The sequence below is a fragment of the Mirounga angustirostris genome, unplaced genomic scaffold (assembly GCF_029215605.1).
Source record: "Mirounga angustirostris isolate CCGP_5_RB_7025 unplaced genomic scaffold, mMirAng1.0.hap1 SCAF_4, whole genome shotgun sequence".
NCBI lineage: Eukaryota > Metazoa > Chordata > Mammalia > Carnivora > Phocidae > Mirounga > Mirounga angustirostris.
In genome coordinates this window covers 143,328,809-143,356,126 of record NW_026991712.1, presented here as the reverse complement: position 1 = coordinate 143,356,126, position 27,318 = coordinate 143,328,809, and the positions used below count along the sequence as shown (strand labels likewise).

The 27,318-nt window shown below is 46.8% G+C and overlaps 1 protein-coding gene and 1 long non-coding RNA gene across 2 annotated transcripts; one reads left to right on the top strand and one right to left on the bottom strand.

Annotated features, from left to right (window-relative positions):
* Positions 1 to 12,466: 12,466 nt before the first annotated feature.
* Positions 12,467 to 14,308, bottom strand: TACSTD2 (tumor associated calcium signal transducer 2). The gene has a single exon (XM_045895410.3). It carries the CDS (start codon positions 14,153 to 14,155, stop codon positions 13,184 to 13,186), a length of 972 nt encoding a protein of 323 aa, XP_045751366.1. The 5' UTR covers positions 14,156 to 14,308; the 3' UTR covers positions 12,467 to 13,183.
* A 6,449-nt stretch (positions 14,309 to 20,757) lies between these two features.
* LOC135364173 (uncharacterized) lies at positions 20,758 to 27,060 on the top strand. Its single transcript, XR_010410929.1, has 3 exons — positions 20,758 to 21,080; positions 21,802 to 21,991; positions 26,384 to 27,060. It is a non-coding gene; the product is annotated as an uncharacterized LOC135364173 (long non-coding RNA).
* The last annotated feature ends 258 nt before the right edge of the window (positions 27,061 to 27,318 follow it).

Genomic DNA, 27,318 nt, shown 5'->3' with positions numbered 1-27,318 from the left:
ACCATGTAACACACAGCTCAGAGTTTCCAAACTGAAGGCTGAAGTTGCTGGTCTATTTATCCACTAATTGGTCATTGGTTGAGGGCTGTCCTGGAGATGATTAATTCTCTAGCACTTCCAGCCTCCTTCATGTGCTCCTGGGAGCCCAGAAAAAGCCTCAAGCAAAGGGATTCAGATGCTGGCAGTTGCCAGTTGGACCCGCATGTGCAGAAATATGAGCCAGACACAAATATGCCGGGAGATATGAATGGGCACTGGTGGCATCTGCTAAGAATGCCTTTTCTACTGTCACCTGGCTGATTTATTCTTCAAAACACAGGGCAGAAATCACCCACGCGGGCAAGTCTTGCTTCTAGAACTTCCTGAAGCAGATCTTCCCTAAGCTGATACCCACCTCCACCTCAGATTTCATCAGTTCTCCCTGATGGATGTTGTCAGAGCCCAGTACTCCCTCACTATAACGATGTGGAAATGGGGTTTGGAGTCCACGGCCATGAAAGAATTCTTGAGACGTCTTTGGTGCAAAAAGGTGGTTTTTTTAAAGCACAGGGACAGAACCTGTGGGTAGAAAGAGCTGCACTGGGGTCATGAATGGCCAATTATATACAAGTTGGAAGAGGGTTGGGGATAGCGTAAGTCTCTAAGAAATTTTGGAAGCAAGGTTTCCAGGACCTCGAAGGGGCTAGCTATTGTTGGGAAAGGTTATTTATTACCATCTAATAAAACTTTAGTCATGAGACCCTTCAGATGTGTATCACTGGGCCATGCGCTTGGGGGATGATTGCTAACATATATCCTGGGGGAGGTAGAGATAAAGGAAATTTCCAAAGGAATTTTTATATGTGAAACTAGAGTCACAGGGTCCTAGGGTGGGGAGGAGGATCAGGATAATGTTAAGCTATGATTGCCTTTTGCCCTTAGCAAAGGGTCAACATTGAGACAGCTGAGCTCTGGGAGGAAGTTCACTCTACCTGTTTCAAAGGTTTGTCAGTGGGCTGTAGGCAGGAAGGAAATGTAATTTTTTATTTTGCCTCTGTTTCCCACATCAGTAACACTTGCACCACACTATTGCAACTACCTTTTTAATTGATCATCCAATCCCAACACCACTGATGCATTGACATGTAAGATCTTTGAGGGCAGAAATTGTTTATTGCTCTATTCCTGTTTCTAGCATAGTGATGCAACATAGCAAATGGCTAATGTCTATTCACTCATAATTTTGAATCTTCATTTGGTTTTCAAAAGTATAGTAAAATAGGGCACCTGGGTGGCTCAGTTGGTTGGGCAACTGCCTTCGGTTCAGGTCATGATCCTGGAGTCCCAGGATCGAGTCCCGCATCAGGCTCCCTGCTCAGCAGGGAGTCTGCTTCTCCCTCTGAATCTTCCCCCTCTCATGTGCTCTCTCTCTCTCTCAAATAAATAAATAAAATCTTTAAAAAAAAAGTATAGTAAAATAAACGATGACCAAGTGTAAGTGTTTTTGTGTAGCTACTAGATAGTTGTAATATGTGCTGATTAATTTTTAGTATAAAAGCTAGTAATTGTTTTTACTTATGATTTCTTAATGAAATAATAATTTTTTAAAACTCCCCATGCTGATCAAAGAGAATAATTTGAAGAGGATAATTATACTCACGAAGGATGAAAATTACTACTTTAATAGTATTTAGGGGTCTGATTAGACTAAATAAAGGAAGAACCCAGTTCGCCAGGTCTTTAAGCATTTCCTGAAGATCTGGATTAAAGTCTAAATAATATATCACCATGAACTGTTCTTTTAAATAATTTTTGGGATTTTTTCCTTATTATTAAAATAAATTATAATCATTATGGAAAATTTGGGAAATACATAAAAGCATAGTTGGAGACAACAGAAAGCCCTATTCTCCCCATCAATAAATCTTTGCATTTTATTTCTGTGTGCATCCATAAGAAGATACCAGCTCAGATCCCTGCTCTCCCCACAGGGATGCTCCTGCTCTTTCTCATCTTACGCTCCTATGGGGTTCCTGATTTCACTTCTCATGGTTGTTCCCTTTTTATCTCACAGAAACAAAGACATGCCTTTTCCTTGATTTCTACACCAACAACACTGCCCATATGGCACACTAGCGTAGCCAACTTATACTAAAAATTTGGGGGTCAAGGCAAGGAGGAAATTCACATCACAGGTCCATATACATCATTCATTCATTCAGCAGAAAGAGCCTTTTAAAAAATGGAATATTAAGGGGAGCCTGGGTGGCTCAGTCACTTAAGCACCCAACTCTTGATTTTGGCTCAGGTCATGATCTCAGGGTTGTTAAGATCGAGCCCACATAGGGCTCCGTGCTGGGTGTGGAACCTGCTTAAGATTATCCCTCTCCCTCTGCTCCCCCCTTCTCCTTCTCTTCAAAAAAAAAAAAAAATTGGAATATTAGAATTCCTTTCTCAGTCAAGTCCCACACTAGGGGTCTGAACTGGATTGAACAGTACCCTCCCCCCAAATCCATGTCCACCTGGAACCTGTAAATGTGACCATATTTGGAAATAAGGTCTTTGCAGATATAGTCAAGTTAAGACAAGGTTTTACTAGATTAACATGGGTCCTAATCCAATGACTCTTGCCTTCTAAGAAGAGGGAAATTTGGACACAGACACACACTGAAGAAGGACCACCTTCGGAAGGAGGCCAAGATTGAAATTATGCTGCCATGGGCCAGGGAAGACCAAGGACTGCTTCACAACCACCACAAGCCAGAGGATGCAAAGGATGCTTCCCCAGAGCCTTCAGGGAAAACGTGGCCCTGCTGACACCTTGACCCTCAAAGGCTAACCTCCAGAACTGTGAGAAATTGCTTTCTGTTATTTTCAGCCACCAAATTTGTGGTGCTTGATCATGGCAGCTCCAGGAAACTAATAGAGGCTCCAACCCCTGCTAAGTGATCCTTCCTTTCCCTCACCCCCCAGCTTCCACCCAAAAAATTCCCTCTCAAAGCAATTCAGGTTCTTTTGCCCTCCCCCAAGCAAGGGGCCCTTCCTCTGCATATGCAAAGGCTCATTCTCAGCTTCACCAAACAGGGAGGCGGGAGGTGGCCTAGGAGGGTTTCCCTTTCTGCTGCCTTGGCAGGCTGCTCAGAGAAAGCTGAGTGTGGCGAAGACGGCATCCTATCCTGATAAAAATTATACCTTTCTGCTTGAAGATTTAAAAAAAAAAAGAAGAAGAAGAAGAGAGAAAGAGGGGAAAGAACGCAGATATGGTCAGCTTAGATGTAAGACAGCAAATGGTGCATTTAAAGTAACAAATGTGTTCCCATTTTTCTTTTTTAAAATGGAGTGGGATCATTCTATAGTTTTGTTATTCTCCCCCTGCCCCTTATTAGAAAGTCCTCAAAAATTATACTTACACAGATCCACAATCCCTTATTTATACAAGTCCAAATTGTTCCAAAAACCAAAAGCTGTTTGGAAAGTTTGGTGCCAGCTCATTTGGCAGCAAAGCTGACCTGAAGTGGCCTAGGGCTATTTTTGGTTTATTTATACAAATTAGTGTGACTATAAATAAGTTTCATGGCAGAAACCTGGACGTGTGGACCGTGCTGCCACAGACCCTCCTGAGGGGGCTAAATAACATGCACCAAATTATCCTTCTAAAATTCCAAAATTCTGGTTTTTGAAACACTCCCTCAAGGAGTTGTGGACCTGTATTTAGGTTCCTTTCAGCGTTTTGCTATTATAAAATTGCTGCAGGGAACACATCTTATACGTGAACCTTTGTGCGCATCACTGTTTTATTTCCTTAACATAAATTCTTTGACGTGGAATTAGGAGAGCAAAGAAAATAAACACTTCTAAGGTCCTTGGTGGATGTTGTCAACTTGTTTTCCGGAAAGGTTATACCAATGAACACCCCCCTCATCAGCACTGAATAATACCAGTTGTACTAATTTCACAGAGGAGAATTTTTGCCCCACTTTGCTTTGAACAGCTGTAATTACTGGTGATGTTAGATATATTTTTGAAAAATGTTTATTATCAGGGCATCTGGCTGGCCCAGTCAGAGGAGCATGCAACTCTTGATCTTGGGGTCGTGAGTTCAAGCCCCCTGTGGGTATGGAGATTTAAATAAATAAAACTTTAAAAAAGATATTTATTATCATTTCTAGGTCCTCTTCTGGAGTCATCTATTTGTGACCTTTGTCCATTTTCTACTGACCTCAGGACCACCTCGTAAGGTTGTTCTGTGTATGAGCTGCACCAAGATCAAGGGTGTACAGTGGCCAAAATCAAGTCTGACTCCAATCATCTACCTGTTGACCCTCAACTGAGGAGGGGCACATTTTTCTTCTTACAAAGCTACCTCATGCCTGTGAACTTGGCAAGCCTGCACTGCAAGACTGGGTCCAACTACGTGGGGTGCCTTTTTCTAATTTATCTGCCCAGAGGGGGGCGCCCTTTCTAATTTGTGCCAAGGTACCTAACTAAGGCCTTGATTAGAGCATTGTTTTTCTAATCAATTTGTCTGTTCTTTATATAGTAAAGCTATTAATTTTTTGCATATCATTTCCTGCTGTATTTTCCTTGCTTATTGTTTTGTGTTTGTTCCACTCATAAATTATTTAAATGCGTTCCACATTGCTTTTCATTAACAAAATCTTCATGGAGTTCTTTTTTTTTTTTTTTTAAAGATTTTATTTATTTATTTGAGAGGGAGAGAGGGAGAGACAGCACAAGAGGGAAGAGGACAGAGGGAGAAGCAGACCCCTTGCCGAGCAGGGAGCCCGATGCGGGACTTGATCCCGGGACTCCAGGATCATGACATGAGCCGAAGGCAGTCGCTTAACTGACTGAGCCACCCAGGCGCCCTTCATGGAGTTCTAAGTGGCTTTCTTTCTCTTCCTTTTGCTTCTGAATATTATTTTGAGTGGAGAGATATGAGTAGAAGCATATGAGATTTACCTCCTTAAATGGTTAACCCCAGTTGTCAAAGGGACACATTTGGCTCTGTTTAAACTCCCAGGCCAGAGCTAGCCATGTGGGGAGACATCTATATCTACCTCATCTATCCAGCCATTTAATCAGCATTAATTATCGAGCACCTGCTATTTCCAGGAACTGTGCTAGACTTCGAAAATGCAGAGGTGAATAAAAAGAAACAGCCCCTTCCTTCATGAGCTTGCACTGGACACTGTATTCAAGTTTAATGTAGCTATTAACAATAGCTGACATTTATGAGCGCTCACAGTGTACCAGGCCCTGGTCTAAGCGCACATGTGGACTAGCACATTTACCTACCTCACCAGCTCTTTGAGGAGGTAGGTATACTATTGTCCCTATTTTATAAGTAAGGAAACTGAGATGAGAAGGTTAAATAACCGGGTCCAAGGTCACACACTGACAAGTAGCTTTGCCAGACAGCCACCTGCCTTCCCACAGCACTCACAGATTAGTCACTTGAGCTGCCTACGCCAACCCTCCCCTTGTTCCCAGACGGTTGCCCCCAACCAACAGGCAGTAGGTGGACAGTAATCATAAATGGCAGACATTCGAGTCTCTCTTAATCTGAGGCTTTGCTCCTACCAACACTCTCCTCTCGATCTGGTCAGTGGCCCTCAACTTCTGACTTGGTCTTGTCTCCTGGTACCAATCTGGGCTTGTCCTTCTGGCTCCATCCCTAGGTTTGACCCTTCCTGGTTTCCTTCTACAATTCCTTCTCCTCTTTCTGCCCCTGGAGTGCAGGAGCCTTTTGAGGCACAGTGTTAGTTCTCTTCCCTTTTCAGTCTTTTACCTTTTCCTAGGCAATCGCATCCCCGTTCGTGGTTTTGAAGTACCACCTATATTCCAGTGCCTTTCAAAACCCGTATGCCAGTGCCTCCCAAATTCCCATATCCAGCCCATAAAACACCAGACATCTATATCCAACTCCTAGCTGAATCCAACATGTTTGAAAACCATAATCATTATTTCACTCTTACCAAAGATGTTCTCAACTTCTGTGTTCTCTGCCACAGGGAACGAATGGTACCACCAACAGGTTTTGAAAGCCAAACACCTAGGAACCATTCTTGACACCTCCCTCCTCCTTACCACCCCCATGTTGAATCCATCCCCAAGTCCTATTGATTTTGTATCCTAAGTATCCCTCCAATACACCCACTTCTCTCCATCACCACCACTATCCTATACACCTGCTCTCAGTCCAAACTACTTTATCTCTCACCTGAGGTTCTTCTTCTTCTGGTCTTCTACTGTTTCCTTACCTCTACTCTTGCTCCTTTTTACTCTGTTCTTCATACTCCAGCCAGTGATCTTTTTAGAACACAATACGATTATGTCATTCCCTGAAAAATATGATAGCTTTTCAATGATTTCCCTATGCTCTTGTCTGGTGTGGGGTTGAAGCTGTGTTATCAGGGAGGAGGGGGGTCCCTTGTTCTTCACACAAAGGTCCTCACCAGCCCCTATCCCAATCCCTGCATGGTGGGGTTAAGTCCAACTAGAAAGGATGCCTCTTTATGCTTGTCTGCACAGAGGACATGCCCTTTGCAAATTTGCACAGAGGACCTTTGCACATGCCATTCTCCCTCACCAAAATGCTTCTCTTCCAATAACATCTATTCATACCTTGCATCTCAGATTTAGTGTCAATTCCTTAAGGATGTGACTCCTGCTAAGATTAGGTCAGAATTCTATATATGCTCGCCTGGGGCTAACAAGGAACTGAGAGTCATATACTACTAAGGAGACCAAGTCACATCCAGTGTGGGAGCCCTGAGTGCATAAGGCTTCTGAGGGTTAGAATGAACTAGCTAAGGGATTCCTGCCCCTGTCCTTCCAAGGAGACACAATACAATAGGTGGGCAAGCTGAGCTGCCTGCTCTGAAACCACCGGTTAGTGTGTTCCAACCGTCACTCTGGATCATTGCTCTTTCCCTTTTCACCCACCTTAGTTTGGCCTCCTGGCACACGGTGGACTTGAGAATTTCCCCTGAAACTGAGGACATAGGGCTGTGGTACCTGGAGCTGCAGCTCTCCCGCATTCAGTGTACCCCTTATCCATTCTCACCGCCCCCCCCGACAATTCCTTCCTGAAGTTTGTCATAAAAAAAAGCAACCAAGAAGCCTCTGGTGGTATTTAGCAATGACAGAGAATGGTTTCAGGAGGGAAATGATGGCTGAAAGAGGCCCACCAGGATTCTCTATCGGTTGTAAAAGAAATCCGTTAAGTTCCCAAACAGTCCTTTGAGGGATTCTATCTAGGTCCCGGAGAATCTGCCTCCCCACTTGCGTCTTCACTACTTGGAACATGGGTCTTTACTCTGCAGTGTCACAGAGTGTAGGGGTAAAAGCACAGACTCGGAGGGGGGTGGCCCTGGGTTTAATTTCAGCTGTCCTCTTTACTAGCCATGGGATTTCTGGCAAGTCGTTTATTTTTGCTTTAGTTTCCTCATCAGTAAAACTAGAACAGCAAAACATATTTCATGTTATGGGGTTGTTGTGAAATAAATGAGACAATGAAGATAAAGCTCGTCGGACAGTGTTTGGCATGTCCTGTGTCAGAGGGCTGGCTGAGGACAAAGAGCAGGCTGACACCCTGCAACCTCCCCCCACCTCCCACTCCTGGGTGGGATGTGTGATATTCTTCCAGGAAACTCCCAACTGTCTTAATGTCAACGCCTTCCTAGAGGGAAAAACCACCTGAACTTGCCAATGGCAAGGCCTCTGGTATCTTGTAGGTTCTCTTTAACATATGAAAATCCTTTTGAAAACCTCCCTTTTCCTTACCTCCACAACCCCTCAACCAGCCACCCCTCACAACCCTGGTGCAGCAGCTCTTTCTGCCCATGGGCCCTGTCCCCGTGCTTTAATAAAACCACCATTTTGCACCAAAGACCTCTCAAGAATTCTTTCTTGGTCATCGGCTCCGGACTCCACCCCACCGAACCTCACCTATATTCTAAAACCCCATCAGTTGGTATCCTTTCAAGTCAAAACAAAATAACCAGAGCTTATTACTTGCCAGGCACCCTGGATGACCCAGTGTGGGTTACAGGATTAATTTCCCCAAGAATCTGTTTTGCCCCCTTGGAAGGGCTTTGTTCAAAAAGGGACAGAGGAGAGGGCCATGGGAGAAAGAGCTCCTCTGTAAATAAACATGAAAATGCACCCTGCCTTACAATTCTCCAGAGGCAGGATGGTATGTTGGTTGAGAGCATGGATTTGGTAGACTGAATAATGCCCCCTGCCACCAAAGAGGCCCACTCCTAATCTCCAGAATTTGTGAATATGTTACATTATATGGTAAAAAGGGCTTTGCAGATGTGATTAAGGTTAGAGCCCTAGAGATGGGATAATCTTGTGGGGCATTCTGTGGGTAGAGTCAGCCTGATCACGAGTCCTCGTGAGTGGGAAACCTTGCCCAGCTGCGGCCAGAAAGAGATGAGACAGTGGAAAGACAGTCAGAAGGATGCCTTGTGAGGACTTAGCAGGCCATCGCTGGCTGCAAAGATGAAGGATGGGACTATGAGCTAAGGAAAGCGCTAGAACCCAGGACAGCGCTTAGTGTACACCCAGTAAGAAAGCAGAGATCTTGGATCCCCAGCAGAAAAGGAAGTGAATTCTGCCAACAACCTGAATAAAAAGGAAATAAAATTTCCCCCGGCACTCCCAGACAGGAACACAGTCCTGCAGGCTTCTTGATTTTAGGCCTAGTGAGATTTGTATTGATCTTCTGACCTAGAGAATAGTAAGATAATGAATGTGGGTCATTATAATAAATGAGTAAAAACTAATATAGTCTGGCTTGCAAATTTACAAATTATAGGAGGCAGTATAGGACAGTGGTTATGAGCATGGATTTGAGGGCCAATTTGCCAGATGCACCACTTATTAGATTGTGGCCAGAGGCAAGTAAGTTAACTGTTACTGTCTTAATTTTTTCATCAGTTACAAGAATAATAATATAGACACTCAAACTGGTTAGACTAAAAAAGTATGCTAACATAAAGTAAAAGACTATTACACAGACCTAATAATAATGTAATTTCAAAAGAAAGACATTTATTTCTCACACCATAATGAAGGTGTCCCACTTGGTGTGGGCAGCTGTCTTATACAAACCAGGTGGGCCATGCCTCTGCCTTTGAAATAGGTGGCTTCCAAGGTTGCTCTAGTCCCCTTAATAACAGAAATCTGGGGACAGAAATGTCCCCTTAAGAAAGTTCAGTGGAAGTGCTATTCACATTGCTGGAGAGAGCTTAACAATTACTAATTATTTTTCCCCTGATTCTTGGGGGCTTTGCTGTCATTCTAACAAGAGTGATCATTTACAAAATACTCAGTTTTTTCATATCTTCCATAGTAATTTTTTGTATAGATTTTATTTATTCATTTGTCAAAGAGAGAAAGAGAGAGAGCACAAGTAGGGGGAAGGGCAGAGGGAGAGGGAGAAGCAGGCTCCCTGCCAAGCAAGGAGCCTGATGCGAGGCTCGATCCCAGGACCCTGGGATCATGACTCGAGCCGAAGGCAGACGCTTAACCGACTGAGCCACCCAGGCATCCTTTTTTTTTTTTTTTTTTTGAAGTAAACTCTACCCTCAACATGGGGCTCGAACTCACGACCCCAAGATCAAGAGCTGTGTGTTCCAGTGACTGAGCCTGCCAGGCTCCCCTCTTCTAATGTAATCTTTAAAATCAAGCATATTAGGTAAGACTCTACCTATCTTACAAATAAGAAAACAGGAGTCGGAAAGACCAGGTAGCTTCAAAGCCCATACACTTTACATTTAAACAAAGTATCTCTCCCTTAAATTTAAGCGATATTAAAAAGCTAAGGACAACACAACACAATTTAAGAGTAGAAATGATCAAGGAAAAAACTAAAAACAAGCAGGAGACTAACTAGGGAGACAAGCAGAACAAACATTAGACAAGATAGGAATCAGGGCATTGGCTCTCTAGAGTAATGCAGCCACTCTCTGCCTGACTCGGGTAAATTCATTCTCCTTTCTGGGCCTCCATTTCTTCATTGGCAAAATGGAGTCACAGACTCCATGATCCTTTTTCCACCTCTGACATTCTGTGATTCTATTTGGAAAACAGTGAAGCCAAAAATGTGTAAGCAGGGGGAAATGATGTGATTTTTTTTTTTTAATTGCTCCACTTAAGGAAATAGCAAGAGTGGAAGAAAGCCCCAGTGACCGAAACAAGGAAATCAGATGAGCCTCCCACGGGGCTCAGAAGACAAGCTGTGACCTGCTTGGTGAGCCACACCAGCTCCTCACATTCCTTCCAAGGGCAGTCCCAGGCCTGTGCACAAGGCAGTGAATGGGAGTTCTAGGGGAAATCCTGGAGGTAGAGGCTAAGCCCCTGGAGAGCTAGTTCTGGATAATCCTGCCCTCAGCCGATGCAAGCTTGGTTTCAAAACACAAGTGTGAAGAGTTCTTCCTTGGAGGAAGTGACTAAGAAAGGTGGAAAGGTGTTTCAACCTGCTTGGTGCATGGAATAGCAACCTGGACTAGGAAGCCAAAGACAAAGATTCTAAACCCTGGCTTTGGCACGTGGAGGTTGTGTGATCCTAAGTTACCCCATCTCTTTGGACCTCAGTTTTCTGACATATGAAATGGATACGATTTCTAAGAGAGGAGGAAATTTAAGATACCCTGACCTCTAAGTGCCCAGATCATTTCAGGTACTTTTATCAGTTACTTCATTTAACCTTTGCATTGATGAAACAGATTTTTAAGTTTCACTCAACAGATGGGGAAACTGCGCAGAGGTAGGCGACTTATTTGCCTAGGGGAGCAGGATTTGAACTCAGGTTTGTCATCACTTGGGTTATTTCCAGTAAGCCAATGTCTCAAAGATGATAGGTGTAAAAAACTGCTTTTGGGAATTATTAAGTGTGATAAAGTGCAAAGACTCTTAGTCCCGAATTAATGCAGGAATTTAGAAATTATCTAGAAGTGATACTCTATGAAGAAACAGGCTTTTTCAGGGCTTTTCCCATTGCTCAGGTGCCCACTCAATCCTTAATCTGTTTATTTTGTAGGCAGTCAAGTGACAGTTTTTTGAAGTGACTCTTGAAACAATGGCAGCCTGTGGTCGTGAAAAGAATCCTGGACTAGGGAATGTGAGACTGTCTAGTTCCAGCTGTGCCACAGGAACATTTGTCTTGAGAAATCACACTCGCCTGTGCCTTCTGTAAAATGAGGGGCTGGGTTAGAGGTGATGGCCAAGGTCCCTTTAGCTAAGGTACTTAGGGACTCAGGAGAGCTGACTGAGAGAGTGGAGTCTCACACTTTTACAGCTCCCATTCTGGCCTTGGGCACTTGTACTCTGGGAAGGCCAGCCTACACCCACCCTCTCCCCTCCATAAGCCCCATCTGAACCAGAGAGGACTCTGGGGGATGGGGGAGCGGCTAAAGGGAGTGTCACCCTAGCAGGAGTGCTTATATACTTAGGGATCCACCCCAAGCGGGGAAGGCCAGCTGAAAGCCACCTCCCTGGTTCTTAACTGGTGTTTCAGCCTATGAGGGGTAGGCATAAACCAGAGTAGGAGTGGAAGGAGGAACAAGAGATGGATTCCAGGGGAGGGAACTGAAGTCCTGCATTTAGATATTTACCATCAGGTGTACCAACCACTCCCTCCTTTGTGCACACCCATTGTTGCACCAGTTTCCCAGTAACTGCTGAAACTTGTTTACCTGTAGGCTACTCAACAGTGACCTTCTAACACACTCCACATAAATGAACGAGAAAAAGTGAAAATGAGGAAAGAAGGATGAAGGAGACAGGTTGCCAGTTTTATACTTGATCTTAGTTAGCCAAGAGCCGGCAAGTGACAGGTTGCCAGTTTTTACAGCTAATAGGAAGTAGAAGTTTTTAAAGCATATTACCTGTGAAATTTTAGGAAAACAACTTGGGTGCGTGCTGTCCTCCCAACACACGCCAGGGCATAGCGCCCACTACAGACTTGCTGTAACTACATGAGAAAGTCCTTTAACCTGTCTGGGGAGCCACGATGCTTTGACATGAAGTAAATCACCAGGGGCTACATGGGAATAATACCACCACTTCCAAGTAGGGCTACGAGTCAAAGGAGATACCCCTCCTAAAACAAAGGTAGTGCTTTTTTTCCTCCTCTGGAGATTCTTTAGAGAACCTAAAGCTGGTCCCCCGTTCCCTACAACAGCCGCTAGCTCTAGCCTCCTCCCCCCAGACCCACCCTCCTGCACTCTGGGGGAAGTTTCCAAACAATCTTATTTAGAAAGACCAGTACTTTTACCAGCCTGTATAAGGTATCTCAGGAAACAGCGGAGTGGCAAAATGAAATGCCTGCTCCTGCAAGGAAAAAAAAAAAGTGTTAGAATTTGGAATAAGAAATCGGAATCGTGGGAAATGAGAGGAAACCCAAGTGATACAAATCTGAAGCGAGTTTTCACAAACTCCACCTTTTGGTCGGTGCCTTCTCCATATTTTATTAAATTCGTGTTTTAAAAAAAAAATCACAGCAGCATTATCAAAGACAAAATATGTACAAACATTTTACAAAAGAAACATTACTAATATCAGCTATAATAAGGGCAGGCTGAAGAACAGACGCTGAGTTTCTGGGGCACAGTCTGCCCGCGAACAAAGATACCTCCAATGTGTTCATGTAGCTGAAACAGGCTTCTTTCCCGGTGACAAGCGTATGCGGTTGGTAATACAGCAAATGCGGAGAATACGCGGCCTGAGGTGGCGAACTCCTCTTCTCACCAGCAAGGCCAGGATGTATGTGGAGCTAATCAAATATCTTAACCCAAGACGGTAAAAAGCGCTGTCTCCCCTCCTCCCCCATCTAAGCGCATGTAAGCCTTTTCAACGCCGACGATGTCCGTGGCAAACGATGCCGGATTGTAATACAGACAGGTGATTCTCATATACGTAACCCTGCGCCGAACTTTCCTGAACTCTTCGAGTCAGGTTTCTTGTTGGACCGAAAGGGAAGGAATTTTAGCAATGCTTCCTCTGAAAGCCAGAAGTCAGAAAGAGAGGTGACCCTGAGCCCAGGATCTATTAAACCCGATGGGGGTGGGGAGAGGCAGGAATTTGGAAAGAGCGAGGTCTCCTCTGGGCCAAGAGTCAGGGGGCGCGGCTCACTTCGGTCTGGGGCGCGGCCAGAATCCGGTGCCCCGCCCACCCCCTGACCCGCCGGTACCTACAGGCTCGGTTCCTTTCTCAACTCCCCCAGTTCCTTGACCTCCACCTTCCTGTACTTCCCCGACTTCCTCCGGTTGGTGATCACCAGGACGGCCACGCCGGCGACGAGGGCCACCACGACCACCACGATGACAGCGACGAGGCCGGCCGTGAGGCGCTTCATGGAGAACTGGGGGGGCTTCTCGTCCAGGTAGTAGATGAGCGTCCGCTCCACCAGCAGGGGCTCGCCGCGCACGCGCATGTCGAGGCCGCCGGGGCCCGGGAACAGCGACTCGCCCTTGACGTCCCTCTCGAAGTAGTAGGCGGCGTCCGCGATGTCCACGTCGCCGGGGGCCTTCTCGGACGCGTTCTGCCGCAGCTCGATCTGGATGGTGGGCCGCTCGTAGTGCACGGCCGCCACGAACCGGGGGTGCAGCCGGTAGCGCTCGCGGAAGAGCCGCCGCAGCTCGGCGTCCAAGTCCGAGCGGTTGAAGGCGCGGGCGGCCGGGCTGTGGCGCAGGTCGAGGAGGATGTGGTGGGTGCGCACCAGCTCGTCGCAGCGCAGGCTCAGGTCGCCTTTGTCGGTGCGGCGCACGCCCACCGAGTTCACGCACCAGCACACCGACGTCCGGTTGCACTGGCGGGCCTTGAAGCGGCCCTCGTGGTCGCAGTCGGGGTCGTACAGGCCGTCGTTGTCCAAGAGCGCGTGCTCGCTGGGCCGCACGAGCGCGCGGCCGCCCTTGGGGGCCCTCATGCGCGCCTTGAGCAGCAGGCACTTGGAGGTCAGCGTGGAGCAGTCCACCGGGGAGTCCAAGCCGAGCACGCGGCACTGGCAGCGCCCGCCGGGGCCGTCCGCGCGGCACAGGGTCATCTTATTGGTGGCGCACGTGCAGTTGTCCTTTGCGGCCGCGGGGCCGATCGCCGCCGCCAGGAGCAACAGCAGCAGTGGCAGCGGGGGCGACGGCAGCGCGAGGCCCGGACTCCGGGCCATGGTGGGGACGCGGAGCGCAGACGGGACGCGCGGGCGGACCAGGCGCTGGGGACTCTGCGGGGCTCCGGCTCCGCGCTGGGACCGTCTCGGGCGTCTGCAGCTGGCCGCTCCCTTCCGCTCTTATACTCGGCCGGACCTGCCCGGCTGGTTGGGCGGACTCACCCTCTGGTATTTGGGTGACACATCCCGCGGCCCCCTCCCCCCCGCCCCGTCACCGTCCCACGGAAGGCACAGCCCGCCCTGCGCCGCCCGCGATAGGATCGGGGGAGCGGAGGCTGCTCCCGCCTCCTCCAGACCGAAAGCCCGGAGAAGAAAACCGATACTCACCTGCGGGCTGCGGGGTGGGGGGGGGTGGGGGGGGCGGTGGCTCACCTGGGGAGGAGCCTGAGGACCGTGGGTGGCCTGGCGGCTCTCCTGGACTGGAATTCTTAAGAACTTCATTGAAAAGTAAGGCGCGCGAGATCGCCAGGCTTTTGTCTCCTACCCCCTCCCTTTCTTGTTCCCTTTCCCAAACCCTATCCCAACCCTACCCCCCAGTTCTCCTAGTAGCAATCAGTTACATAGTTCACAGTTCACAAGCATTATCTCATCCTCACCTCAGTCCTGACAGGTATGGACAATCTTTCAGACCCATTTAAAGGCGATGCAGTTGAGGCTGAGACTTAAAGTCACCCAGCCATCAGTATCCTCAGATTTTTCGGAGGAGTCTTTGGTATTCTGCCTGGTGGTTGTGAAACCTTATGGAAACAGAGTGGTGCAGAATCCGAAGAAAGGGAGCTGTGTTTGTTACCATATCATGAGTAAAACCCAGGTGTCCCCATGTCCAATGTGTCAGATGTTCTGTTAAACACCTTTTTCCTCTATACACACACACACACACACAGAGAGAAACATAATTTTCACACATGTACTCAGTGTAGGGAGACATAAAGGAACTTGTTCTTAAAAAGAACAAGCAAGGGGCGCCTGCGTGGCTCAGTCCATTAAGCGGCTGCCTTCGGATCAGGTCATGATCCCAGGATCTTGGGATCAAGCCCCGAATCAGGCTCCTTGCTCAGCCTGCTTCTCCCTCTCCCTCTGTTGTTCCCTCTGCTTGTGCTCTCTCTGTCAAATCAATCAATCAATCTTTTTTTTTCTTTAAAGAACAAGCAAGATTAAAAGGGGTTCGTTGTATAACGATTCTAAAAGAGTAAATCGTTGCTTTTCTTTTTCTGTGTCGCATATAAGTAGCTGAACCACTGCAAATAGGAAAAGAATGGAGCCTGTGGGAAATTGCTTGTCTGCCTCTGTGTGGCTACTTTAATGGGATGGAGGGGTTGCAATCTCTTTTTTGTTTTTTTGTTTTTTTAAAGATTTTATTTATTTATTTGAGAGAGAGAGAATGAGAGAGAGCACATGAGAGGGGGGAGGGTCAGAGGGAGAAGCAGACTCCCTGCTGAGCAGGGAGCCCGATGCGGGACTCGATCCGGGGACTCCAGGATCATGACCTGAGCCGAAGGCAGTCGCTTAACCAACTGAGCCACCCAGGCGCCCGCAATCTCTTTTTTGAATCATTGAGAAAGTCCAGGGTTTCAAAGCTGTGGTAAAATTAACAATAATTAGCAAGCTATAATTATTCCTGGCTCCTCCATTCGAAGCACATTTTATATGTTCAGCATTTAATGAACACCAGCAATCGTACAAGGATGTTGTTTAACACATGAAAGCCAGCGAGGCCTCTATCCCATTAATTTTCAAGCAATTCCTGAGGCGGGTAGGTGGAAATACATCATTCTGCCTTACAGGTAGAGAAAGCAGAGTCATGTGAGGGCAATTTCTTACCCACAAGCACCAGGCATTGTGGGAATGCTCCTCTGCTCTCTACCCCACTCTGTTCAGCTTCTTGAACCAAAAGCCTAGTCAGATTCCAGTTTCCTTCCCCCTCTCCAACACCCAGTCCATCCTGTGTCAGAGAAGGCTTTCTAAATCACAAATCTGTGTCCATCTCGGCTGAGAGCAGAGTGAGAGGTGCTCTTGGCTCTTGGGATAGAATTCACACTTTTTAAGTTAGCGAACAAGACCATGTGTGTATGGCCTTGAGCAAGGTACTTCCCCTTAATTTCCTTGTCTGTTAAATGGGGATAATAAAAATACCTACTAACAAGGTAGGTGTGAGAATTAATGTAGATAAATAGCTTAGAACACTATCTGTTCTAACAGTATCTGCACTTAGTAAGCATGGATAGGTGTTAGCTGCTGTCATGGTCCCTACCACCACCACCATCGTCATCTTCATCTTGCTCCTGCCAGTGTCTCCAGTCTTCTTCACACTTTCAAGCCTTTGTGAAATCATATACTGGGAGTTTCCCCCTCATTTATTTAGTGCATTATTGTGCTTTTTCTACTGAGCTCCTGGATTGCCTCCAGGAAGCCTTCCCGGATAGGCCCTGTCTACTGCACTCAGGGCAGTTCTCCTCTGTGATTTCCTAAATCCTGTAACATACCAGAACAGCAACACTTACTTTCCTGGGCTTCTGTCCTCCCATCTGTAAAATGGAGATAATAGCATCTCTCTATTTCACAAGGCATTCTGATAATCAAATCTAAAATAGATGAGATGGTAGATACCGAAGTTTTGTAAACTGTAAGACATTGTAAAAATGTCAGGGTGCATTTTTATTTTTTAAATACCTACCCTATCTTTTTACTTTCCCAGCTATTGACTAAATAGCCATAATCCTCTGTAAATGGCAGAGCTACCTGTTTGATATTGCAGTGCGTCCCAGGCTGTTGGGAGGAAAGCTAATGGGGAAGGGTTCTCAGGGCTGGGGAATAGTGTACCATGGTGTCTTTGACTGCTTAGCTATTCAGGCTAGTGCTCTTGACCTTTTTCAGCCATGGTAAGTGTTTGGGAGATTGGGGATAAAGGGAGCCTATTCTCAATGTCCTCTGTAGAAGACAGAGTGACCCCCCCTTTCTTAATTTCTGTGGTCGTTCAGGCTTTCCCCAACAGGCACACGAACACGATGATAAGTTTGTTTGTTTTGTTTTAATTTTTGTATAGATTCTTTTGGGAATTAGTTGGGAAATACAATTATTTTTTCTGAGTAGGCTGTATGCCCAATGTGGGCTTTGAACTGCCGACCCCAAGATCAAGAGTCGCATGTTCTACTGACTGAGCCAGCCAGGAGCCCTTATGATGAGTTTATTAACTAAGCACAGCCTCAGCTCTGATTCTCCCTTCTTCCTTCATCCCTTTCCTGCCTACATCTGCAAAATATCATGTGTTAGCTTTAGCTCTTTGTATTTTTTTAATTTTAACTTTCAAGTATTTAACAAAAGCATTCCGTGAACTCAGGCTTGTCAAATGTATATGGGGGACAGGGAACCATATCTGAGCGCTATAGCCCCAGCACCAGCATATATTAGGGGCTCAGTAATGTTTATTGGGTTAATTAACAGCAAGTTGTGCCCAGAATGTCAGAGTATCAGTATACATTCCCAGGAGTGTTCATGGTGACCATTTCAGTTCTTCTCTGCAAGTCCAATTCTCATCACTAACCCCAGCCACGAACCTCTATCCCCACCCTAACTCAACCTCCAAACACCCAGTTTCAGGGAAGACTGAGTAATGACGAACTGTTACTTTTGCTTTTATGCATGATCCCAAACTTTTACCAGCCTATGGCTATAGGGAATAGGGATACAGTCTGATCAGTCTGTGAGCAGACAGGGATTCTGAGGCACTCAGTATAGTGTAGCCAAAGGAAAATAGACTTTGGATCTAGTGAGACTTAGGCTCCCATCCTGGCTTCACATCACTCACTGGTTGTGTGATTTTGAACAAGTTACTTCACCCCTCAATTTCCTGAATTATAAAATGGAGGTAAATCTACATTTCCCCAACATCTGTGAAAAGGATGACTTCCTACCTTGTTATTACAAACATGCTTTTCCCCAACTGAACTTAGTATTTCATCTGTTCTTGTGCCCTGTTTTCTAAACTGGTGTTGATGATCTGACTTTCCTTGGTATAAGACCAATACCACCTTATCAGTTTTATATTTCAGGGTGTGATTTATAAAAGCAAAACTGTATTTGATTAATTAAAAAAATACTTGGCATCTATAATTATTTTAATGATTCAAGATAAAGAATATAAAATGCCCAACATGATGTTTGGCATACACTAAGGAGAATTCATCTCAGCTCTTATTATCAGCCATCTCAGGAGCGTGAGGATGCTTGGAGATCATTATAGGTTCCTGCACAAAGCTGGTGATTGTGGGGATTGCTGAAGACCAGGCCCCAGGAGCTGGGTGCGAGGGAGGGGAGCTGCCCCCGAACCCTTGTCATCCTGACCCCCAGGACGCAGGAATATGGAGACTATCTAGATGCAGATTGTGCTTTAGCGTTTCTATGCTCATCATTTGCTGACGGCCCTACAGCAGCCCTTGGGGAGTAGGCAGGGAAGACCTTATCCCTATTTTACAGATGTGGAAACAGAGGCCTTGGGAGAACAAGAGAAGGACTGGCTCATGGTCACATGCTTGTAAGTGGTGAGACCAAGCCTAGACTTTGGGTCTCCTGACACCACTTGTACATACAAATTAACAAACGTGGAAGGGGATCGAAGGGGTCTAGAGGTTAGAGTCTCATCTGAGTTTCTTCAGATTTTCTTTTTCTTTCTTTCTCTTAGTTATACAAATATTTTTAAAGAAAGTTCTGGTTTTGTGAAAAGCAAAACCTAGCTACTTGTGTAGGGCACAACAGTGATCCCACACCTGAAACCCTAAGACTCAGGCCATTAACCACCAGTTCCTCCCACATTGGAGTGGACGTGTTCCTTGCCGTCTGCCTTGCTGGGATGAGGCAGCCCGCGTTTGAATTCTGCCCTGCCAGGCCATGGGCAGCTCCTTCCGCTTGGTTTGCTTTTTTATAGAACAGAGATGATGTTGTCTGTGAGTGACACAGGGGGAATTCCATGGTGTAACGTCTGTGAAACTGCCTGGGCCAGGTTGGGAAGACCCCTCCGTCCTCTTTTTGCCTGACCACGGTCAGCTCTGGCCTCTGTCAGCAGCAGCCACTGAGGCAATGGGCAAGGCTGGAAGGCCGGTCAGTGTTTCCCCTCCTCCTGAGAGACACTTGGGAGTGCTGGAGGAAGCAGGTGATCCTTCAGCCAGAATGAAGAAAATGCAGACAGAGAAGTGGGCTGTGGTATTGTTAGCTCAGGATGGAGGAAGGAGGCTCCAGGAAACCATAGAAAGAATGGGAAGTCAGCCCAGGGGCTGGGGAGCAGGGGTGCAGATCACGGAATAGATAAAGGTGTACCTGATTCTAGCTTTAATGTTTCCTTTCTTTAAAAATGTAAAAAAAAAAAAAAGGCATTGCAAAGTATTAGAATTCAAAAGAGCTAGGGAATAGGTATTCCCTCTATATTTTCTCGTTTATTATTATTAAAATGTTTATAATAAAAATTTTTTTTAAATAAGCGAATCCCTCAAATTGTTTTAGGAGAAGTATTTGGAGTAACATTTCTGTTTTTGCTTCTAATTGTCTTTTTTTTTTTCCATTTCCATAGTTTCTGTTATTAATAGGAACTGCCATTTATTGATCACCAAACTGTGCCAGGCACTTTATAAATAAATTCCCTATAATCCTTTCAGCATCTCTACAAAATAATTACTCTTGTTCCCATTCGCTTGATGGGGAAGCTGAGGTTTAAGGCCACACCTCTAGGACTCAGTGGAGGAGGGCCTTGAATGAAGCCAGGTCTGGAGACAGGGGCATCTACACTTTCCGTGACACAGTTTAGTGTCTTGCTGAAGAGTCTTGAATGAGCCCGAGTAGAAGGAAGACGTAAGAATGGTAAACTGGGTGTGGTTTGGGCATGGTTTGGGTCTGGGCTGCCTCAGGAATGGAATGTCTGATCTTTTCACTTTTCTGGAAAGACAATGGTTTCTCTGTTGTGTGCTCACTTGGGTGTGGCCTTACTCCGTTTATTAGGAGAAGTTTGCTGTGACATTTGTGACCTGTGTGGCTTTTGTAGTCCATCAGGATCTGAAAAGTGACTGCTGTATCACCTGAAAAGTATGTGTCACTGTTTCATTTCAGTATCTCCTACCTATGAGCTTCTCTTCATGATCCTGTCCCGGTTCTCCTCGTCAGGAATTGCCAACCATAACCGGCCCTCTCCCATCGTGGCTGGTCTCTCTGCCCCGGGCTAGTTGGCTTCTTTTCTAAGGGTTTTACACTCAGGGTAAAAGCCAATAAAACACCCAATCACTGTGTATTTACTTTGTAGTTAATCACTGGCTCTTGGGCCCATTGTTTCTTTCTTTTTTTTTTTTTTTAAGATTTTATTTATTTATTTGAGAGAGAGAATGAGATAGAGAGCATGAGAGGGGGGAGGGCCCCATTGTTTCTGGAGCGATTTGGCAGCAAAGGAGGAGAGATTGGGAAATCCTGTCACAACATTCCCGAGGCAGCCACGTTTCTCCAACCCCACGTTTGTGAGTCACGGTGCTTCCTTTCCCAGAGCCGGCCGGCTGGGGTGGGAGGCTTCCAGGAGGGGGTGTGGAGGTGTTGCTGTTTCTGAGCGCTTCCAGCTGGTCCAAGGGGAGGGCAGTGGTGACAGGTCTCAAAGGTGCTGCTGCCTCTTCCAAACTAGCCTGCCTGTCTTGGGTGGTCCTGGTCCGAGGGATGCCCCTTAGGGTTATTGAGAAGGATATCAGAGGTCATTTATCTCAGTCTCCCACCCAGAGTGTGGAGTCCTGAACAGGTGCTTACATACCGCTGTGGTGTTGAAACAACCATCCTCCCCACAAGACAGCCTGGCCCAGCCCCAACCAGCTCCATGAGAAGGCTCATCGTGATATGCAGGGCAACTCTGGGCCTCTGTAATCTTCACAGCCTCTCTGAATTTCCATTCTTGGACCAACACCAGGTAAGCCATTTCCACCTTCCACTCAGTGGCTCCTCAGGTATTGACTTGATCCCCCAGCTCTCTTTCTCAATCCTTCCTGCCTCTTTCCTTGCCTTTCTCTAGTGAAACCTCCCTATGTCCTCATCCTTACTCCTCTGCCAATGTCCACTCGGGGTTGTGGCATTCCTTCCACCAGCGGCCCCGTTCAACCCATGATGTTATGGAATGAGGCGGTCTGGGGAGATCCCAGCTGAGGATCCTCCGGAAGCTGTGAGGGAGGGTTTGTTTCTGGTGTCCCGCCTCTCTCCTCTGCCTGGGAGGGTAGGTGTAACCCAAACCATCCCTTACCTGTCTACTCACTCCCTCTTTTCTTGGAACAGAGCGTGTCTGAGCAATATTTATAATTTCTACACTTTACTGAGAGCCTATTATGGGCCAGCTGCTCAGCATGTCTTATCTTTAAACTTACATCATCTAAATGAGGCAGGTTCTGGTATTCTTGCCATACAAATAAGAAGCCCATGGAGAAGGACACTTGCCCAAGAAGATATAGACAGTAAATGGCAGAGCTGGAATTCACACTCATTTCTGTCTGGCTCTGAGAGTCTGCTCTTTGTGACACCATGCTGCTACAGACCATGTTTATCTCCCCGGCCCGCATGTTTTAACCTCCACCAAACCTTTGTACAAGTTCACTCCTCTACAAGTTCAAACTACACCGCAACTTCTTTTTCTCCTGCAGCTGCTGAGTCAGAGCATCAAAATAGTCACTCAACTGAAGCTTCGGTTTTATAGGACAACTTACAGTTTTGCTCCCTGATGTGTTGGTTGAACTCACCCTTTTGGGGAAGCAGACAAGGCATGACATACACCGTGCGGATGAAGAAAGCCCAGCTGAGTGCGGGTTAGTGGCTCATCCAGCTTGAGAGCAGGTCAGAACCTTCCAGACTTCCCAGCAGCAGACGCTTTCCTTAGCTCTTGTGTTATCCTTCCATGGGCGTGAGCACCCCAGCCCTCTCCTGGGCTGTGGTGTGCCCTCTGCTCTTCCCTGCCTCTACGGTTTATCTCTAGATGTTTCCAGACCCATCAGCCCATGGAGCTGGCTTTGCAGAGGGGCTTGCACTTCTACCTTCAGTAGCTGTGAGTCACTAGATGGAAGTAGAGGCGAGGAGGAGTGGGAGAGAGGAAAAGTTTGGAAATTTGGGGAGAATGAGAAGGAGGGAGAGAGGAGACTTCATTGTTCTCCAGTATGGGGATGTCTGGGTCCAAGACAAAGGGCCAGGAAGCCCTCGTTTTTCCTCTGGCCTCTGTGGGATGCAAGAGATTGGACTCATTTCTTTAGATTCATGTGGGAAGTCCTGGCTCTGTCAGTTAAACAATCAGCTATAACCTTTCAAATCATGGCTGATGGGAAAATGAAGACTGCCCTCCAAAACTTCTCCAAGAACACAGGAGGCTGCCGATTGGAAAGCAACGGGGAGCCAGCAGAACTAATCTGCTCACCACATGCACCTCCTCCCCCCACCCACAGGACTGGTTTCTCTTACACCCCTCCACCGTCGAATTATCCAGCCAGCCAGGCATCGCTGGTTCATTTCAAACGCTTATGGAGTGCCTACCATGTGCCGGGCCTGGATCCGGCCATGGGGCTAAAGGCCCATAGCACCTGACCCCTGACCCTGAGCAGCTCACTGTCCACACACAGTGACGACTGTTGAACAGATAACAGAGAAACACAGATAATTACAATGAAGGGAATAGAGTTCCCACCCTCCCCACTCAGTCTTATTCACCTCGTTACAGAATACATCAGTAGAAAAACCTCCCTTGCTCTTAAGTGTATCTGGTTTTTTTCTCCTTTTTCTCAGTGATGAGTATGAAGAGCTTTGGGACTGGGCAGGGGTGGTGGGGGGGAACCCAACCCAATAGGTAATATGTACAGAAAAGATGACTGAAATAAAGAACATTTGGATGGGAAAAGACAGCTTAAAAAGATACCACTTGAGGGACAAAACTCACAGCCCAAAGGGATAACATCAAACCACGTTAAAGCTGGAAATGACTTTCCAAGAAAGCTAGCCCAGTAGTTCTACTCTGTTTGAGTCATTCCTGAGGGGTCGGGGGGTGACTTGGATTCTCTCCTCAAATAAAGGCAACTGTGCACACACACGAACCTTTACACTAAACTCATGAACCTTGGTTGGGTTTCCAGGGGAGGCATCTGGGATTCCCTGGAGTTTATTTCTCTCAGGGACCCTCCCACCCCCAATTTAGAATCTCTGATGGAGTTCAGGGCCTTCAACTCATTTAGCAGAGACTGCAATGACTTCTTCGAGGTCACGCAGTCAGTTCATGAAAACATCTGTTTGGTTTTAAGAAGGAACTCAGAAACCAGCTGCTTGGGTTCCATTTCTTACCATTTGCCAGCTATTGATTTTCAGTAAACCACTTAACTTCTCTAGGCCTCTTGTTGTCTCATCTGTAAAATGGAGGTAATAGTAACCTACTTCATAAGGTTATTGTGAGGATTAGGAGTTCAGCGATGTGAGGAAATTTGAGCAGAGGTCAGCAAGCTTTTTTAAGATTCTAGATAATAAATATTTTAAGCTTTATTCCATGGCTATTATGGTGTCCTTAGAGAATTATTTAAAAACGTAAAATACATTCTTAGCTCATGGACCATATAAAAATAGGTGGTCATACAAAAACGGGACTTGGCCCACGGTTTGTAGTCTGCTGACCCTTAGCCTAGAGCAGCATGTGGGCCGCCATAAGCTTTCAGTAAGTGTTAGTTTCTGCTTTCCCAAACCAGGACTTTTTCAAATGCCAGAATTACCTCCATGGGGTTTACATCACGACAGGAAACAAGGTGCTGGCCGCCCAACTCAGCCAACCTGTTTGTTACAAGTAAGTCGATGTTGCCAAGATGTATGGAGCTTCCCTCTCCTCCCTGTTGCACAGGCCCTCCCATCCACGTCCGGCTTGAGTGGGCGCAGTGGCAAAAGCTCTAATTATGTTCAGGGAAGCCTCAAATCCGATGCCAGCAAGCATCATAGGGCAGAGACCACTGGGAGGGGCTGGAATGGGGACCACAGGCCTTGGTTTCTGGGTAGGGGCAGAAGCACAGGAAGGAGACCGGGCATGTCCCAGAGCTCCCCGTGTTCTGGGCTCTGGGACACACTGCCATCTTCCCACACCGGGATCTTGGGAAAGCCCTGACTCTTTTCTCTAGAGGAGACCAGTTCTGCCAGCTCAGCCACCTTCTGCCCATACCTACCCTACTTTAGAGGGTCCCTGACGGGGGAAACTCCAGACACAAACGCAACCACAGGTGTGAGTTAGGGGGACCCCACCATCTGTTCGCCACTGCTTCATTTTACCGATGGGCCAACAAAGGCCCAGGTTGGGGAAGTGACTTACCGGAGATCACATGGCAAGCAGAGCTGCATGGAGATTAGACACCTGGGCTCCTGCCCTCCCGCCTTCTGGCTCAGTGTTTTTGCTCTGCCTGCATTCATGCAGGTTTCTGTCTTTGGCACATAATGGAAACTAGATGAGGAGTTGGCCAGGCTTTTTTTTTTGTGGTGATGCTCATCGAGGTGTGGCTGGATTTGATCTGAAAACAGCTCTTTGCAGAGTACATTCACTTGTGTAGCTCACTCTGAGCGCCTCCTATGGCCAGGCTCTGTGCTGGGTGCAAAAGAGGAAAAAAGCTCCAATTTTTGCTTTTAAGGACCTTAACTTACAATCTGGTGTGATTACTGTTACTCAGTGTAAACACAAGGTCAGAGATGGAGGTAGCCAGCCATCAGTCTTTTTTGCCAGCCCCACAGGGACATCCATTTGTGGTGTTTATAGTAGCCCACTACTCTGGGGACTGTGTCCCCTCCAGAATCCTGATGCCCTGGGATGCCTCTTCCTGGCATGTCCCCATGTTCTCCCTCTCTCCATTCAATCCCTGCTCTCAACCAGGGGTCCCTTTGGGAATGAAGAAAGTCACATACACCGAGCATCATTTGACTAAGCATTTTAACCTAGCACTAGCTCATTCAGTCCACAGAGCAAGCCTATCACATAGAAACTGCCACAGCTGGTGGAGAATCGAGGCCCAGAGCGGGGGAGGGCCTTACCCAGGCTCACATGGCAAGTGCACTCCAGAGCCTAAATTCCAACTGTTTGTCTACAATCTGTATGCCTTCCACTGGAAAATGGGACTAATGTCAGACAGAGCCACAGGGTTGTGTGGTGTGAGGGAGATAACTCTTGCAGACATGCCAGCCCAGCGCCTGGTACATCGTAAGTGCTCAATACATGCCACCTCCCCTTCCCCTTCTCTCTCTTCACCCCTGCTCCATCCCAGAGAAATTCATGACTTGTGTCATCCTTGAGCAGAAAAATAATAAGCAACATTTATGAGCTCTCTGTGGTGTAGGCTTATGGAGTATCTAATTTAATCCTCACAAATATGCTCTGAATTAGGCACTATTATTAGCTCCACTTTATAGATGATGAAGTCAAGGCAGCAACTTGCCCAAGACCACACAGCTAGTGAGTGGTGGGTTCAGGATCCAAAATCTGGTCTCTTTGAGTCTGAAGCCCATGCTCTTAAATAGGGCTGCCTTGGTCCCTGAATTGGCACTCCTATGCCAAGTGCATGCCTGGCAGGCTGCCTGATGGAGCAGGACCGGGCAGGCCACTTAATGAGGGGACTGACCTGGGGAAGGAATGAGGTCACATTCCAGGAGGCTGAGGCAAGGTAGTCACGCATCACTTCAAAAGAGTTGCTCTCTTGGAAAAAAACTAGCAGGGTCGGGTACCCGTGCCAAATAAGAAAACTGGATACACAAAAGGGATATCGGGACTGAGCAAAGGATTCAAACTTCCAGGGCCAGGGGCCTAAAGGGGACCAGTCACTCAGACTCCCGTGAGCCTGGGCCCCCAAGCAGAAACCATTGGCATCACCCTTCAAGGACTCGTTCCTGCCTTGTCCCCTTCCAAACGCCAGAGAACCAACTGGCCTTTCTTTCAGGCTTTCACCCCTCTGTGTATGTGCCTTAAGCACTTACCACATTATTAATTAATTCACTTATTTTAGGAATGTTTTCAAGCACTGACTTTGTTCCGAACACTGCCAGGAGTAGTGCATATGGTGTGTCTATTACCCCCGTGGACCTTACCATCCACGAGGAAGCCAGACATTAAGCTCAAAGTGAGTATTATGGTAGGTGAAGAACAGGGTGCTACAGGAACTAACTTCCTGCTTTTCTTCCTTTCTTCCACTGTCCTTCTCACGTCCTGCCTTCCTTCCACAAATATTTATGAAGGTGGCTCCGTGGCGCAATGGATAGTGCATTGGACTTCCACAAATATTTATGAAGTGCCTACTAGATATCAGGCCTGGTCTTGGAGTCAGTGGTAAAGCAACGAATAAGAAAGATGAGATGGCTGCCCTCTTGGAGCTTACATTCCACTGATAAGTGGGAGATTTGACCCAGGAGAGGAAAATCTTGTGAGCCATACTGAAGAGTTTGGATTTGATCCGGTTGTTGAATGAAAACCAAATATTGCCTTTAGGCCAGAGAATGGTCTGAGCAGATTTGTGTTTCAGAGAAACCACACTGGAAAACAATACAGAGGATGAGTGGACCTCTCAAGGATGAGACTGGTGGCAGGAAGTTCCGACCGGAGGCTCCGGGGATATGCTGGAGATGGGGGTGATGGAGCTCCAGACCAAGCAGGGCTGATGAGAAGAGAAGGAAAGACAGCCCCATAGCTCACCCAGGACCGGGATAGCCAGTGACACTGGCACCCTGGGCCGTATGACAAAGCCGCACCTCTTCCAACCGATATTTTAAAAATGGACACCTCCCAGCATAATACCCTCCAGTTCCATCCACATCGTTATGCTGAGCAAAAGAAGTCAAACAGAGAAACACATGTATCATATGACCTCACTGATATGAGGAAATCTTCATCTCAGGAAACAAACTGAGGGTTGCTGGAGTGATGGGGGGTGGGAGGGATGGGGTGGCTGGGTGATAGACATTGGGGAGGCTATGTGCCATGGTGAGCGCTGTGAATTGTGTAAGACTGATGAATCACAGACCTGTACCTCTGAAACAAATCATACATTATATGTTAAAAAAAAAGAAGATAGTAGGAAGGGAAAAATGAAGGCGGGGAAACCGGAGGGGGAGACGAACCATGAGAGACTATGGACTCTGAGAAACAAACTGAGGGTTCTAGAGGGGAGGGGGGT